Here is a 17,630-nt window from a genome sequence, read left to right as displayed (position 1 = left end):
GTATTTTGAACCATATCATTTTGTTTCTGATTTTGATATTGTCATATTTTAGTTTTGGGATTCGGACATCGTAATTGTGTGATTGTTGGATGTCTTAACAGCGGAAAACGGCTCGAGAAATGGGCTTCGGAAGTTTGTGACCTCCATAAATGCAAAAGGGAATCAGATGTGTGTGACTGCAAACCTCTGTTCAAACTGTTTCACTTCCCAATGGAATTAAAAGACAAAGGGAACTACACAGACCATGATCCTTTGCTCCATTTCAGTGCAGACTACAAGAAGAAATAACAGTTCTAACACTTTTAAGTTTTAGTTCTTTGGATTAAATCTTGTCAAGGCATTTTAAGAGGAAAAAGTAGAATATGAACAGATTTTTTTGTTTGTTTGTTTGCCTTCACAAAATGTCACATTAAATATCGTCCTGTGAGATGTATATAGTGAAAATATCATACCGAGAGATTTGGATATTGTTACATCTCTAATCGTGAGCCTTCCCATCAGCTTTCCCGCGATATCACAATAAATACTGTACAGTGAGGTTCATACCGTGATGATATCATATCGTGAGACTTGGACATCGTTATCATCAAAACAATGACAATGTCAAATGTGTCGCATAAACGAGTGTCCTTTCTCTGAACAAGCAACAAAACTGTATCTCTGTAACAAAATAATTTAGTCAAATATCAAAAAATACTCTTCAGCAGCACCACGATATAGATATTGTATCATTACATTAAATGATACGATATATATCAATATTTCAATATTCGATGATGTCATAAGGTGGAATAAAGTGTTTGGAGCTCTGGAGAGGGATAAAGATTAAATATTAAATGACTAAAACTTGTGTGAATGAAATAAAACATATTTCCAGGTGTGTTTTTGATGAGAGACATTATACTTTAAGAGCTAAAGAAATCAGTTGTGCATAATATGGAATTTTTCTGGTGGACGGTCCGCCACCTGCTTGTCTCCTTGGATTAATCAGATTAATGGTCAGATCTATGGAGAAGTAAGCCTGCAACTGGTACAAATTCATGTTTTTTAAAGGTATTCTAAAGCTATAAAACACATGCAGTTGAAAAAATGCGAGAGAGACGTGTTTAATATCTTCTTGTGGAACATTTCAGGCAAAGAAATAACATCTCCATGGATCCTTCACCTTAGAAGTTTGAAGAGTTAGCGGTTTGAAGAGTTAGAAATTAGAAGAGTTAGAATTTAGAAAAGTTAGAAGAGTTAGAAGCTAGATAATGCACCTTTTAATTATTTTCATGCATTTAAGTTTGTATTGTAACATTTCAGGGCGTTTTGTTTTGTTGTAAAGTGAAAGTGGCCCTTCCTCTTGAGAGTGGGCGCTCATTGACTCTTTGGAGCAGAGTTCATCAAACCTGATTGACTCATAATGAACATTGAAGGAGGGTCCAGAGAGAGAAGGTCGTTAACATCGACTATTGACTTTCTCAGTTAGCTTCATCTGACCAGGGCTAACGACAGGAGCACGTGGGGGGAACAACACCGACTCACTTCTGCAGGAAAACTATTGTTTTTGAAAGCCTTGTATTTAAGTTGAGTTATTTTACTTTCTTTTTTCTAGAGTCTTCATTGGGAACAAACAATTCATAGTTTGCTATGATTCACAATATTTACTTGCACATTTTTACGGGAATATCTACATTGATCATTTTAATTCTGGTGCAATAATATCACGACTGACCAGAGGTGGGGACTTGCAAATCAAGACTTGGACTCGAGTCGGACTTGAGTCTTGACTTGATGAAATGGACTAAGACTTGGGATTCGACGTGGACTTGAAGGTCAGTGACTTGAGAAGACATGAGAACCACTTTTAAATCTGATTTCTTTTTATTGTGACTGTAATGATTCACACTAAGATCTTGTCAAGACATTTAAAAAGGAAAAATTTGCATTTCTACAACTCTTATATGACTTAAAGCTCAAAGCTTAAAGCTCAAACCAGACGATTTGGACTTGACTTGGACTTATGGGCCAGTGACTTGAGACTTGACTTGGACTTCCCTGTATATGACTTGGGACTTGATTTGGACTTGAGGTCAAAAACTTGAGACTTAATTGGGGCTTGCAAAGCAAAGACTTGGTCCCACCTGTTTGACTGACTAATTAATCATAACTGAATCAAAATTTTAGTTGATTTTGAATTAGATCTTCTCAAATTGCAAAGATTGACTCTGCTACAACCAAATATCAGAGCTAGTTATGGAAATAAATGCTCCTGAATGTGTTTAAAACGTGGACTTATTTCTGATTTTCCAACAAATAATGCAAATCTATACTATTACTTTTTCCTTGAGAATTGTTCAGTTCTAAAATACATTTCAGTTTATTTTCTATTTATATAGTGTTCTTTTTCTTATACCCAAATCTCCGCTTCATCTCTTCTTCTTCGCAATCAAAAACAACACGCTTTCTTTTAAATTTAAATCTTGTCTACAGTTTGTCCAAAAGCCTAGGCCGTCCTCCTGCCCGGGTCTAATCCACAGATAAGAATATTTACCCCATTACGCCCCGGCTCCCCTGGCTCTGCTCCTGTGCACCCGCTCGTAAAACACTCATTCTTCTCGTAAATGGAGGTGCCCGGTCTGTGTGGGGCTTTAAGGGTTTTAACCAAAAACTGTTTCAGACAAAGCAGAGGACGCTAATGTGGTCACGATACTAACTTTTACAAATTTCGATACTAAGGAAAAGCACCTCTACCACAATGATGATAAAAACACTCTTTATTTAGACAGTGTTATGTGATTTTGAGCTTTAAAGGTGCATTTGTTTGTGGTGTACTTACTTTTTTCTATGTCTATGTCGTTGCTCTGTTTGGAATGTTCCACAGTGTGACATTAAACAGCTCTACTTTACATTTATTCAATTACAGATGGTTTTACAGCTCAAAAATACCTAGAAAAACAGACATTCTGACTGTGAGTGGGGTCGCCTCTCCACAGATCTGACCTGTAACTTGGTCCGGTTTGGTCTTTATGAAGGTTGTTAGAGAAATGCTTAAGTTGCAATGAAGTTATTAAAATGTACATAAGCTAGCAATGGAAACTTCTGCATCACCTATATGTGTTAAAGTGTTTTGAAACCATGAAATTATGTTGTGCTCTGTCTGCATTGTATCCACCGTCTGTGCAAATAGAGAAGTGCGAAAGGTCACTGTAACAGTCTAGGTGCAGATGTATGGGGAACTGAAAGTCCTTGAACCTGTGTTCTAAGAAAGTGAGATATGAGGCGGGAGACGGTGGTGGGGGGAAGTGGAAACTGTCGCAAAGTTGTGTAACTATGTATGTGTTTTTAATAAAAGGGTTGTGCCGAGGTCATACGAGGGGGAGACTGCTCAATCCACCCACAGTAAGCGGTTGGAGTGTGAAGGCTCGCACGTCGACCCCGTGCGCACGTAAAACTTTGACAAAGTCTCGAGCACTGATTTTTCTGACCAAGGTGATCTAATCCACAGTCAGCTGGAGGTTACTGGAGATTGATACTGTTTAATTCTACACTGTTTGTGTATTATTTTCTGACAAAGGTAGAAAGGTCCGCTGCTCCTCAATGTTGAGAGAAGCAGTTGATTCCAAATGCCTCCTGGGCGCTGTCCTCGGGAGGTGTTCCGGGCATGTCTCACCGGGAGGAGGCCCCGGGGAAGACCCAGGACACACCGGAGGGACTATGTCTCTGGGCTGGCCTGGGAACGCTTCGAGATCCCCCCAGACGAGCTTTTTATTATGTTTTTTTATGTTTATTTATTTCTGGACAGTAATACATAGAACATAAATAAATAAAAAAACCAAAAAACTAAATAATAAAAAAAGACAAAAATGTAAATACATAGATATAACACAAAAAGTAACTATTTCTATTCTATAATAACAGGCAAAATAAATGTTACGCAGAATTTTCCTTGTGTCCGAAAAAGGAGTGGGAGGAAGTAAATACAAGGAGCTGGAGGAAGTGTCCGGGGTGAAGGGAAGTCTGGGCGTCCCTGCTTAGACTGCTGCCCCCGTGACCTGACCCCAGATAAAGCCGAAGAAAATGGTTTGATGGATACCATACCATACCATTCCAACTTTATTTATAAAGAACTTTAAAAACTTTACAGTTCCGCCAAAGTGCTGTACACAAACACAGGACAGAAAGACAATCGCAGTAGAAGGAAATATATGGTACACATACAATACAGCTTGTTAAAAACATAGAAAAACTGTAATATACTCAACAAGAAATATACATGTCACTTATTAAAAGCCATTGAAAAAAGGTGCGTTTTTAGGAGTGATTTAAAAACAGGATAATAATAATGCATCAGTTTTCTATAGCGCTTTTCTGGACACTCAAAGACCCTTTACATCCATACTCAGTGGTGGTAAACTACTATTGTAGCCACAGCTGCCCTGAGACAGACTGTCAAAAGCGAGGCTGCCAATCTGCACCATCGACCCCTCTGATCATCACTATCACTCACGCACACACCACTTTCATACTAGACAATGTGGGGGAAGTGTCTTGCCTAAGGACACAACGACCCCCTGCGGCACCTGATTTTCCCACTGGTCTCCATCCAAGTACTGACCAGACCCGGCCCTGCTGAGCGTCTGAGATCTGACGGGATCAGGCTTTGACAGGAGGTATGGTCATACTGTGGAACATTCCAGACAAAGTAATAACACCTCCATGGAGAAAAGCTTTTGACGGACCCTACACCAGAAAAGTTACACAATGCACATTTAAATCATAGTCCTTTCTTTTCTAATCCCATGTGGCCTTATATTTGTGTAATCCTTCAGTGGTCCAGGCAGGTTCCATCATGGTCCATGTGCTCTTATACTTCTTGATCATTCTAAACCCTTCTAGAACGATATTGGGGTGCTGCACTGGATCAAAACGCATTCAGGTTCTCATCAGACCAGAGAGCTTGAATTCTTGAGTAGAAAAAAGGATTGTAGAGGCTCTTTGATTTGCAGTGTATTTATTAATGGTCATTCAAAAGCTATTCAGGAAAGGTTCATTTCTGTCCTGTGAATGTGACTATTTCAGTATCGATACTTTGTTCAAATGAGTATCTAGTTTCGATATTAGTTTTAGTATCGGTTACTAATTCTTAATTTATTTGTTAATTTATAGCATTCAAAGTATATAAAAATACATTAACTGTGTCATAACTCTAAACATACAAGAAATTAATGAAAAGGAGCAGAAAGAAGTTAACTCTGATAGTTTCTCTGATAGTTACTTTAAAACATTTGAAATCAATACATTTCATTTCAATCACAAATATGAATCCATTGCGAATAGGGGTGTGCAAAAATATTGGAGTAATTGATATATCGTATTGTTTAATGTGACAATACAATATCGAAATCATGGGCTGCTGTATCGATGTCGCCAAGAGTATTTTTTGGTATATTTTACTACAGTTTTGTTGCTTGTTTGGAGGAATTTTGATTTTTGATGAGTTTTGATGATTAAAATATTTGTGTTTCATGTGAGTTTTGCACAAGAAGTGGTTTAACAAAGACTTTTAGTGTCACAGCCATGATTTAGTCTATATTTTTTAGTGCACCGTATCGAATCGATTTGAAATATCGAATCGAAAGTGCACTGTATCGAGATATGTATCGTATCGTGGCCTATGTATAGTATCGGCAACTTTTTAATAATACCCGGCCCTAATTGCGAACAGATACCTCCACTTTTATGCACGACCATTTTCATACTTCCATATTGAACTGTATTTTATGTTTTATTAGTGTCTGATTGTCGATTCTTTTGACATTCCCGTTGCACAGGGAGACTAGACCTAGATGTTTCTGACCTATTTTAAAGATGTAACGTTGACGGATTTAAGTTTTGGGTTAACAAAGTCCAGCGCCCGCACTCATAAGCCAACAGTCAGCGGTTGCTTTGTTTCGTGGATGTTTCTTTGAGTGGGACCTCATTAGAATAGACTCACAGTGAAGCCCGTATTAAACCAGGGGCCAGAGCGGGGGCCTCCTCTGGACTGAAGGGGGTCACGCGGGGCCCGGGACAGTGCAAAACGCCAGGTCCAATTACAGCGCTGACAAAGAGAGGAGAGGGCGCAGCGCTGGGAGAACTGTGTAATGAAGAAACGAGTTCATCCAACGCAGATGGAGCCAGAACACAGAGGCAGGTGCACGAATTAAAGGTGCATTGTGTCACTTTTCTGGTCGCAGGGTTCGATTATCGCGTTATTGCTTTGTCTGGGATGTTTCACAGTGTGGCATTAAACCTTTCTGTCTTCATGGACCAAAACGAGACCAAGTTACAGGTCAGATCTGTGGAGAGACGAGCCCACTCACGTCAGAATGTTTGTTTTTCTAGGTATTTTTGAGCTGTAAAATCACCTGTAATTGAATAAAAGTAGTTTAATGTGGAACATTCAGGACAGAGCAATGATATCTCCATAGAAACAAGCAGGTAATGGACCCTCAACAAAAAAAAAAGTCACACAGTGCAGCAAAAACCTTACGGTAAAAAGTGGGTTTTGTTATTTATCAACGTTTCTATGATGACGGGCTGAACAGAAAACAAAAAAGTGGCGTTGCGTTTTCACTTTTTATTCCACGTTTAGACGAGCGTTTTCGGGAGGAAATCTGCTCGCAAACGGTGACGCAAAAGTGTGTGGAATTCGATTGGGTATGTTTGTACTTATAGCAACAAGAGCGTCTTTGGACATACAGAAATTTTCATCAGCTATTCCTTCCACAAAGTTGTTCCACCATCGACTGGTTCTCCAGGTCTCGTCCAGATCCGTCTGACTCGCCTGCGACGACCTGGTGCATTCAGAATTTGACAGAGGTGATTGCAGATCCTTCTCTGTTCACTAATAGTGTCTCTGCAGATTCTGTACAATTGTTGGGAGCCTCCTGTAAGTTTATTAGAGCTTCCAGAGCAGCTTGAAGATCCGCCGCATGGAAATGATCCCACATGTTTGTTTCTGTGTACTGTATGTATGTGACGTAAACTTGTAGGCGACGTGAGCAGATCTGACCAGGGTTTTGCGTCTTGGGCAGTGTAGACGAAAATACTAACGGAGCGGATTCAACTTGGAGGGTGGTTTCAGATTTGTGAGTTTTTAAGCCCCAAAAACACCGTCACCGTCTAAATGAAAGGCACTTCCAATAAAATATTTAGTTCTTTACCTGCAAGAGAAGTGTTTTTGGCCAACAGTGTCCAGTAAATTGTCTTATAACACCAATTTACTAGTATACACTAAAATGATATATTGGCTGAACCAAATTTCTTGCAGCTGATGTCATCCTGGAGGTGTGCTGCTAACTGTAAGCACTGCTCTGTGTGAAGCTTTGTTAATGTTTGTTTAATCTGAACTTTATTTTAACTCACTCTGACCATAAAAAAGGATTTAGCTGGAACTACAACAGACAAGCTGTCCCTGTCCATTCAGAACCCTTCTCCACCCCCAGACACTGAGCAGAATTAAAGGTTGTATAGAGGATTTTTTTAAGGAAAGAGAAATCCAGCGACAGTCCTTGACACCACCTTCCTCCTCCACAGCTCCCTCTAGAAATAATTTAGAGACCAACACCTCAGTTTTTAGACCCTTTGTCTGTTTCAGTCGCGCAGTCACTGAAAGGAATCTCCAAGAATCACCTCAGTTTGTCTTCGCTCCTTTTCTCCTTCTCTTCGTCTTCAGCGACCTCAAAAACCGACTTTCTTTTGCGGCAAACTGGTCGTCGATTCTCATCCGACATCGCAACAAACTTTATGCGAACTGCGAGAGAGCCACAATTAGAAAAAGCCTCTAAGAACTGCTGCATAGTTACCTTAGAAACGTAGGGAGATTGACTGACAACCTGACAGCCAATAGAAAATGAGGCAGCCTCGTTTTCTATTGGCTGATGTTTATCTGGCCTCAACACGTCCACAGTTGATAGATTTTCTTTCTTTTTTTTTTTGGTCATGATAATTACAAAGCTGCTGCGTCTCTGTAATGGTATTTTAAACTTTCATTGACAATTTGAAACAAACAAAAAAATCCTCCATACAACCTTTAAATAAAGACGATTTAACGAGTTTTCCATGTAAACCACAATTCAGAATTATTATTTCCATGTAAACTCAAAGGAGAATATTTTAATTACCAACTATTTGATTCAGAACAATTAATTCAGAATCAAAAAACGTCATGTAAACGTGGCCACTGTGTTACCGTCACACCATAACTGATGAACATTCTACCATACACATGCACGTAGAACACCTCGTATGCCTGTTTTTCTCGCCAAAACATTATCCTTTGCCGAACAGCTTACAATCTCAGCACTTCTTACCATTTGGACGGTCCAGATGTCTTCCTATTTTGGCTATGAGCGCGCGACTCTTACCTTTAAAACCGTTAAAACAAAGTGTGTGGCCGTTTTATTACCTCAAATTTCCTACATGTAACCCAGTGTCAACAAAACGCGAAATCAGCCTTCTTAGCGCACTCGGCCGATAACCAGAAGCACATGTGAGGATGAGAAGACTTAAACCGCCGAAAAATGTCAGGTAAAACACAGGTCTTATCTCAAAGTCTATTCTGTTGTTTTTGGACAAAGTGGAATCCTTCAATCAGCTGCACAAACACCTGCTTTATTACTCCGCATCATCCTGTTTTTATTTTTAGCCGCGTGGTGGGTGTAAGAAGGCGGTTTAGGCTCCCACACGGTTTTCAATAGAACCATAAAACGAAGAGAGCGAACAGAATCAATACAGGAGGGAGTTAAGTACAGGCTTAGTTACAGACGCACGCTGAGGAGGAGGGAAACGTGTTTTATGGGGAAAATGAGCGTCTCTGGACTTAAAATATTATCAATTTTAGTATAAATATAATAAACAAAGCAAACGGATTCCTGATGAACACGGTTTATAATGAAGAACTGAAACTGTTTTCTTTTTCTTCAAGAGTTTAAAGGTGTAGTATGTAGGGGCGTGCAAAAATATTGAAAGATCAATATATCGTATCAATACAGTATCAATATCGTGGGCTGCTCTATCGATATATATCGCCAAGATCATTTTTTGGTACATTTTACTAAAATTTACAGAATTTATTGGTACATTTTATTAAATTATTTTGTTACAGTGCTGCAGTTTTTTGCTTGTTCAGAGGAAGGAAACTTGTTTACGTGACACATTTGACATTTTCACAGTTTTGATGATTAAAATGTTTGTGTTTTTCATAACTTTGCACAAAAAGTGGTTTAACAAAGACTTTCAATGTCACAGCCATGATTAGGGCTGGGTATCATTAAGAAGTTGCCGATATGATACATACCTCGATACATAGGCTACGATACAGTGCACTTTTGGTTTGATACAATATATATTTTGATATTTTTGCACACCCCTAGCCATGATTCAGCCTTTATTGTTTTTTTAATCGTATCGAATCATTTACTCATTTTGCAGCTTGTGGGTTTAATATTAGGGTTAAAGGTTGTATAGAGGATTTTTTAAGGGAAAAGACATACAGCAACAGTCCTTGTGCACTCGTGACACCACCTTCCTCTTCCACAGCTCCCTCTGTAGAAACATCTCCTCCCGCCTCTTTAGTCTAGAAATCGCACTTGTTTACATCCAGTTCAGAATTACTGTTGAAGTGACCTGTCTGGAAATAATTTAGCGACCGACGCGTCAGTTTTTAGACCCTTCGTTTGCTTCATTCGCGCAATCGCTGGAAGAGATCTCCAAGAATCACCTCAGTTTGGCTTTGCTCCTTTTCTCCTTCTTCTTCTTTCAGCGACCTCAAAAACAGACTTTCTTTTGCGGCGAACTGGTCGTGGATTCTCGTCCGCCGTCGCAACAAACTTTGTGTGAACTGTGAGGAAGCGACAGTTTGAAAAAGCCTCTAAGAACCGCTGCATAAACCACATAATCCCTGCGCACCGGCGAGTCACTTACACTAGAAATGTAGGAAGTTTGATTTGACAACCTAACAGCCAATAGAAAATGAGGTAGCCTTGTTTTCTATTGGCTGATGTTTATCTGGCCTCACTATGTCCACAATTGATAGATTTTCATTCTTTTTTTTTTTTGACATCATAATTACAAGGCTGCTGCGTCTCTGTAATGGTATTTAAACTTTCACTGACAATTTGAAACAAAACAAAAAAATCCTCCATACAACCTTTAATTTATCACGTGACCAAGACAAGCATCTTGACACGCGTCACAAATCAGTCTTAGACAGATGTAACGGAGTAAATTCAATCATTTTTCAAAATAAAACATTGTTCAGACTCAGATAATTTAAAATAAAATGGAAATAATGTAAGTTATTTATTCTTTCTGTGCAGCCCGGTACCAAACGACCCACAGACCGGTACTGGTCCCTGGCCCGGGGGTTGGGGACCGCTGAGCTACTGTGCATCTAGAGTGCATCTTTAACTACTGAATTGACTTTATCTTTTCCAGTATCTTCTGATTTTCCCATTTTAAACCTGGTCCAACTTTGACAAGTACAGTGGCTGGTGCATTACTTGACTAATTATATTTATCTCTTTGTCTCTCTGTGTTTGTCTGCTCAGGTCGGGACATGTCCAACACGACCCTCCCCGGGTACCCCCCTCATGTGCCCCCTACTGGCCAGGGCAGCTACCCCACCTCCACACTCGCCGGCATGGTTCCTGGTACGTCTCACACACAACTTTTTTACCAGTAAATTTCTTTTAAGTGACAAAATATCAAATCTTCTTCTAAAAGTGGAAAACTCTGTACTGTATACATGTTCAGACATACTGTACGTGGGATTATTGAACAGTTTGAACAGAATCCTAGCCTAATCTTTAACTATTGTCCCATTTGTTTTTTCTGTTAAATCAAGTTCAAAACTATACAAAATAAAAACCACCACCAGTTTTAGTCCTTAAAGGTGCTGTACCTGATTGTTGCCGTCTTAACAGAACTAGTTCATTTTACAAAGTTTGCAGTTGTCCAAAGTTCTTCCTGACTTACCTTATGCATTCAGAGCATCCTAATTATGTATATTATTTTATTAGAATTAAAATTTGAATTAAAAATAGGTTTCATGATGTAGATATTTGCATAGACAGAGAGATTTGTGCCGTTTAAATGCTGCAGATGTTCACAGATCAAATATCGAGCATTTAAACGGCACAAATCTCTCTGTCTATGCAAATATCTACATCATGAAATACATTTTTAATTTTAATTGTAGAATCTTAGTTAGTCTTAGTTCTGGTTTGGTCCTGGTTTAGACCTGGTTCAGTCCCGGTTTACTCCTGGTTGGGTCCCAGTTTAGACCTGGTTGGGTCTCGGTTTTGTCCTGGTTGGGTCCCGATTTAGTCCTGGTTGGATCCGAGGTTAGACCCAGTTGGATCCAAGGTTAGACCTGGTTCATTCCTGGTTTTGTCCTGGTTTGGTCCCGGTTCATTAGACCTGGTTGGGTCCCGGTTTTGTCCTGGTTGGATCCAGGTTTAGTCCTGGTTGGTTCCCGGTTTAGTCCTGGTTAGGTCTCGGTTTAGCCCTGCCTTGGTCCCGGTTCGTTAGACTTGGTTGGGTCCCGGTTTAGACTTGGTTCAGTCCCGTTTTCGCCCCGGGTGGGTCCCTGTTTAGTCCTAGCTGGGTCCCGGTTTGGTCCTGATTTAGACCTGGTTGGGTCCCCATTTAGACTTGGTTTAGACCTGATTTAGACTTGATTCAGTCCCGTTTTAGTCCTGGTTTAGACCTGGTTTAGTCCTATAAATAAGTCCTATAATAAATACACCGACATTCCCACTGATATATTGAGTGACGTTTACCCATGACACTTCCGGCCGTTGTGAAAAATGTTTATAGAGGCTTGGTTTAGACTTGGTTTAGACCTGGTTTAGACTTGGTTCAGTCCTGTTTTCGCCCTGGTTTAGACCCGGCTTAGCCCCGGTTTAGTCCTGATACAGTCCTGGTTCAGACCCGATTTAGTCTTGGTTCAGCCCTGGTTCAGCCCTGGTTTAGCCCCGGTTTAGTCCTGGTTTAGTCCTGGTTTAGTCCTGGTGACGAACCCTCCACACACCGCACCTTTACGTCCACTTCCCCTTTTAAATCTCGTGTGTGGAGTCATCCCTTTTTGTTTGTTTTTTTCCCCCGTTTCCTTCCTCCTCTGGCACGGCGATAACGGCCCTTTAACTCCACCACAACCTCAAGATTTAGTGAGAGCGGCGACGCGGCGCTAAAGCTAACCTATCCCTCACCCGCGCCGTATAAACCACCGCCTTTATTGTCCCATAAAAGACCAGAAATGTGTTGAACCAAGCCTACATCCTGGTCACATCGAGCCCCGCCAGCTAAGACGCGGATTTTGCCGTTAAATTTATAGCCGTGTATCAAATTGTATGCATAGAGCGGCGGCGTAGAGCTAGCGGTTTATTAGCGCGAGCAGATATTCGTAAATGGGCCGAGGGACAGCTAGCTTCCCTTAGCATGCTACGGCGCGCAACCTAGCATGACCTAAAATAGAAATAAATTAGTCGCTTCGCCGGTTTCGGAGATGGCGAGCGTTTTTTTCACGTTGAACGAGTGGAGTTTAATGGTTCTAGTTGATAATTTGGTCGGTGGTTTATTTGTAAAAGAGCTGGACGAGTCTGGAAACGTGTTAATTGGATTTTTATAGTAACTAGCGAGATTATTTCAGTTTAAAAATGAAGGTTTAGTTCACAAAGACCATTTTAAACTCAATTAGTTGGTTTAATAAACGTAAATATACACATTTTTAAATAAAAATTGACAAATATTTTTGTCAAATAATAAAACTAAATAAAGCAAACTAAATTTGTGTAGCATTAATTCATTCATTTTTCATAATAAAACCAAAAATAAGAAAACAAAAAAAATGTCTTCATTATTTGTCTCCAAAACCAAAATTAAAAAACGGATAACGATTTGTTTTTGTTTTTTTGTTTGATTTTTCTTTTTTTCAGTTTTTGATTTTGTTTTTTTTTTTTTTTTTTTTTTCAAAAAAGAAAAAAAAAAAAGAAAAGTTTTAGTCCTGGTTTAATCCCGGTTCAGTCCTAGTTCAGTCCTGTTTTAGTCCTGGTTTAGTCCTGGTTAGTCCTGTTTTAGTCTTGTTTTAGTCCTAGTTTAATCCTGTTTTAGTCCTGGTTTAGTCCTAGTTCAGTCCTGTTTTAGTCCTGGTTCAGTCATTCTTAATTTTGGTTTTGGAAACAAATAATGAAGAAAATTGTTGTTTATTTCATTTTCTTATTTTTGGTTTTATTTTGAAAAACAAATGAACGAATAATATGCTCATTAAACAAGACTAGATCCATGCTCCTCTTTTCAATCCCATACATCGCTAGAATAAAAATATTTTCTATTTAACTAAAATAATTATTTATTTAGTCGACTAAAATGAGCATATACGATTTTGCTGACAAAAACTAAAAAGAATTGTAGTTAAAAGACTATAATTTTATTAAAACCTATTGTCAAAATCAACACAGAACACACTACTCAAATAAGTGTAATTTTATTTATTTATTCCACTACAATGCATCTTGCAGCACTAATTTCGGGTTCAAGTGGTTTATTTATTTGTTGTTTGTTTATTTGTTTGTTTATTTGTTTGTTTGTTTGTGTTTTCAGGCAGTGAGTTTTCGGGGAGTCCGTACACTCACCCACAGTACACCACCTACAACGAGGCCTGGAGATTCAGCAACCCAGCTTTACTAAGTGAGTACACACACCTCATTTATACAGTTTATTGTGTTTAGATGAACCAGAAAAAATAAAAAAGAGACAAATACAAATGTTTTTGGCAAGTGCAAAAAATTTTATTTAAAACTGTGTTCCTTAGGTCAAATATAAACAGAAACAACACGGCCGTGAAGAGTCCAGAAGAGACACAACTTTATAAACACACAGACACACATTATAAATATATTATAACACCTAATCTAGTATAGTAATATTTTGTCAGAAATAGGGATGGGCATGATTAGTCGATTAATCGCTAATTGATCATTAAGAATTTCATCGATTACGTTCATTTTAATAGACAAACTGAATGTAAGTTGCTGTGCGTAGTGTAGGGAGACCAAACAGGTCCGTACATGTGTCTCTCTGCACTCAGAAGGAGCGAGACACAAACAGTTGATCAGCCTACAACGTGCCGAATGTGTATTTAACGATGACTTGTACAAGAAATTCCACGCTTTCCGTTGCGTTCAGGACAAGTGTGAGTCCATGTGCACAGTGTATAAAGCAGCACATATGTTTCGGTGTCCAGAGGGAAAAAGTTTTACCAGGTGAGAGTCGCGCAATGTCGATGACGAGTCCCCACCTCCCTCCCCCCGTACGGTGTCCTGGTTTGGACAAACACAAATATGGTCACACTAACCTGTATTCACCTGAATCATGTCTTTTAATCGAACAGAAATTTAACCACATCAGTGACACAAGAGCTGTTTTTTTTTCTTTGCTTAATTTATACAAATTATCCATGTGGTTTTAAGTTTTGTTTCTGTGAGAGTTGCACATAGCCGCATTAAACACATTATAATGTCAAACGGGCTGATGTGGCTCTAGAGTCGTTACGGTTTATATGTCGTAAAGTTGAATTTATTTATGCAGATTAGTAGTGCAGATAGTAATAATAATGATGATCATTTTAATATAAAAACGTCAATGATTAATCGATCGTTAATTCTTCCGACGATCGATTAAGAAAATTTCATCGAATGCCCATCCCTAGTCAGAAGTGCCTTTGGCTTAGACAGTGACAGTGTTTTTTGGGCTTAAAAACACAAAAATCTGAAACCACCTTCCAGAGTGGAAAAGTTGAACACTCTCCGCCGTAGCGTTTCCGTCTACACTGCCCAAGACGCAAAACTCTGGTCAGATCTGCTCAGGTCGTGTACACGTTTACATCACATACATCACGCTCTTCAACATTATTGATATTGCACTTTATAATCCAGTGCGCTTTATAGTCCAAGAAATACGGTAATAACATCCAGTGCAGGTTTAGTCTCAGTCTGTGTGTGTGAAAACAGAGAGTACAGGTGTAAAAAGGTGTAAAGGTCAGAGGTGAGAGGTTAGTCTGAGTGAGTTTTAGTCTCTGTGTGTGTGCTGTTTCAAAGGTGCGTTCTTCTGTTAACTTTCAGGTTCCCCTTATTATTATAGTGCCACGACGAGAGGCCCGGGCCCTGCCACTGCTGCCTCTGCCTACGACCGCTGACCCCTACCACCACCACCACCACCACCACCACAGACTGGGCATCCACATCTGAGACTACACCAGGACTAGACCAGGACTGAACCAGGACTAAACCAGGACTGAACCAGGACTGAACCAGGACTGAACCAGGACTGAACCAGAACTACGACTGCCACTGATTCCTACTGCAACCACCACCATAGACTGGAGATCCATATCTGAAACCAGGATTAAACCAGGACTGGACCAGGACTAGACCAGGACTAAAGCAGGACTAAAGCAGGACTAAAGCAGGACTAAAGCAGGACTAAAGCACTGAACCAGGACTAAACCAGGACAAAACCAGGACTACGACTGCCACTGATTCCTATTGCAACCACCACCATAGACTGGAGATCCATATCTGAAACCAGGACTAAACCAGGACTAAATCAGGACTAAAGCTAGGGCAAAACCAGGAGGACTACTTCAGGACTAAGCCAGGACAAAACCAGAACTGCACCACGTCCATCATCACCATCAGGCTGGGGATCCATATGTGAGGACGAGAACCAGGACTAAACCAAGACTAAACCAGGACTACCACGAAAAACTGAGACGGGGTCAATATCCAGGATCAGAAACCCGGACGAGATCCATATCTGAGAACCCGGACTAAACCAGGACTAAACCCTGACTAAACCTGGATTAAACCCAGATTAAACCTGGACCGATCCAGTGCAAAGTCAGGACTACATCAGGACAAAACCAGGACTAAATCAGGTCTAAACCCGGACTAAACCACGTCCATCTTCACCACAGGTTTGGGATCCATATATGAGGACAAGAACCAGGACTATACCAGGATTAGGACAGGACTAAAGGCAGCCTAACAGGACTAAGCCAAGACAAAACCAGGACTATGACTACAACTGCAACCATGACCACCATAGACCTGCGATCCATGTCTGAGACCTAGGACTAAACCAGGACTAAACCCGGACTACACCAGGACTACGACCTTAATTGACCCCTCCTTCAATTACCACCACTGACTGGAGATCCATATCTGAGACCAGGACTAAACCCGGACTAAATCAGTGCAAAGACAGGACTACATCAGGACTAAACCAGGATTACCACCAAAAACTGAGACGGGGTCAATATCCAGGATCAGAAACCCGGACGAGATCCATATCTGAGACCCAGGACGAGAACCAGGACTAAACCAGGACTACACCAGGACTACACCAGGACTACGACCTCCACTGACCCCTACTGCACTTACCACCGCTGACTGGAGATCCATATCTGAGACCAGGACTAAAACCAGACTATACAAGTACAAAGACAGGACTACATTAGGACTAAATCAGGACTAAACCATGTCCATCATCACCACAGACTGGGGATCCATATATGAGGACGAGAACCAGGACTAAACCCAGACTAAACCAGGACTACCACCACATGCTGAGACGGGGGTCAAGATCCAGGACGAGGAACAAACCCGGACGAGATCCCAGAACTCAACCAGGTCTAAACCAGGACTACGACTGCCACGGATTCCTACTGCAACCACCATATCTGAAACCTGGACTAAGACTGGACTAAATGCAGCCTAAACCAGGACTAAGACGAGGCTAAACGCAGTCTAAACCAGGACTAAACCAGGATTATCACCACAAGCTGAGACAGGGTCAAGATCCAGGACCCAGACGAGATCCCAGAACTCAACCAGGTCTAAACCAAGACTACAACTGCCACTTATTCCTACTGCAACCACCATATCTGAAACCTGGACTAAGACAAGACTAAATCAGGACTAAACCAGGACTAAACCAGGACTAAACCAGGACTAAACCAGGACTAAACCACGTCCATCAACACCACAGGCTGGGGATCCATATCTGAGGCCGAGAACCAAGCCTAAACCAGGACTAAAACCGGGACTACCGCCACAAGCTGAGACGGGGTCCAGATCCAGGACCAGGAACAAACCCGGACGAGATCCCAGAACTCACCCAGGTCTAAACCAGGACTACTTTGGACCCGCTCTGGAGGATTCAAGATGATTTTTAAAGCCAAAAGACTCGAAAAATCAAAAACAGGAATTTGCCATTTGAAATCCGCTTCTTCTTCTTCGATGAAAACTGTGCAGTAACTTATTTGAAATCGAACTAATAAAAGACAAAACGAACCACACTTTTTATGAAATTTTTGCATAAAATCGACACATTTATTCATTCGTTTACTTCTCGGACATCTGCAGGCGCCATTTTGAAGACTCTGGCCGGCTGATTATCATTTTATTTCAACTTTTTACGGACAAACTCGAAGCATGGATCTCTACTACGCCAGAAAATTACAACTTTTATTTCATTTTTTTTTCCATCTTCTGTGACAAACAATCAAAATGTACAGTCAAAACGAAGACACATCCAGTAGA

The 17,630-nt window shown here is 40.4% G+C and overlaps 1 protein-coding gene across 1 annotated transcript in view; it reads left to right on the top strand.

Annotated features, from left to right (window-relative positions):
* The window catches only part of pax2b (paired box 2b), a 113,250-nt gene extending 98,027 nt beyond the window's left edge, over positions 1–15,223 (top strand). Inside the window, exons 10-12 of the mRNA XM_055150567.1 lie at positions 10,578–10,679; positions 13,630–13,716; positions 15,150–15,223. Of these exons, the coding sequence (XP_055006542.1) occupies positions 10,578–10,679; positions 13,630–13,716; positions 15,150–15,223 (263 nt within the window). The remainder of the gene's footprint in view (positions 1–10,577; positions 10,680–13,629; positions 13,717–15,149) is intronic.
* Positions 15,224–17,630: the final 2,407 nt, after the last annotated feature.

This window comes from Boleophthalmus pectinirostris, unplaced genomic scaffold (assembly GCF_026225935.1).
Source record: "Boleophthalmus pectinirostris isolate CB_2022bp ecotype Guang Dong unplaced genomic scaffold, ASM2622593v1 HiC_scaffold_14, whole genome shotgun sequence".
In the NCBI taxonomy this organism is placed as follows: Eukaryota; Metazoa; Chordata; class Actinopteri; order Gobiiformes; family Gobiidae; genus Boleophthalmus; species Boleophthalmus pectinirostris.
The sequence above is the reverse complement of the archived record's forward strand: the minus strand, read 5'-3'. Positions and strand labels throughout refer to the sequence as shown.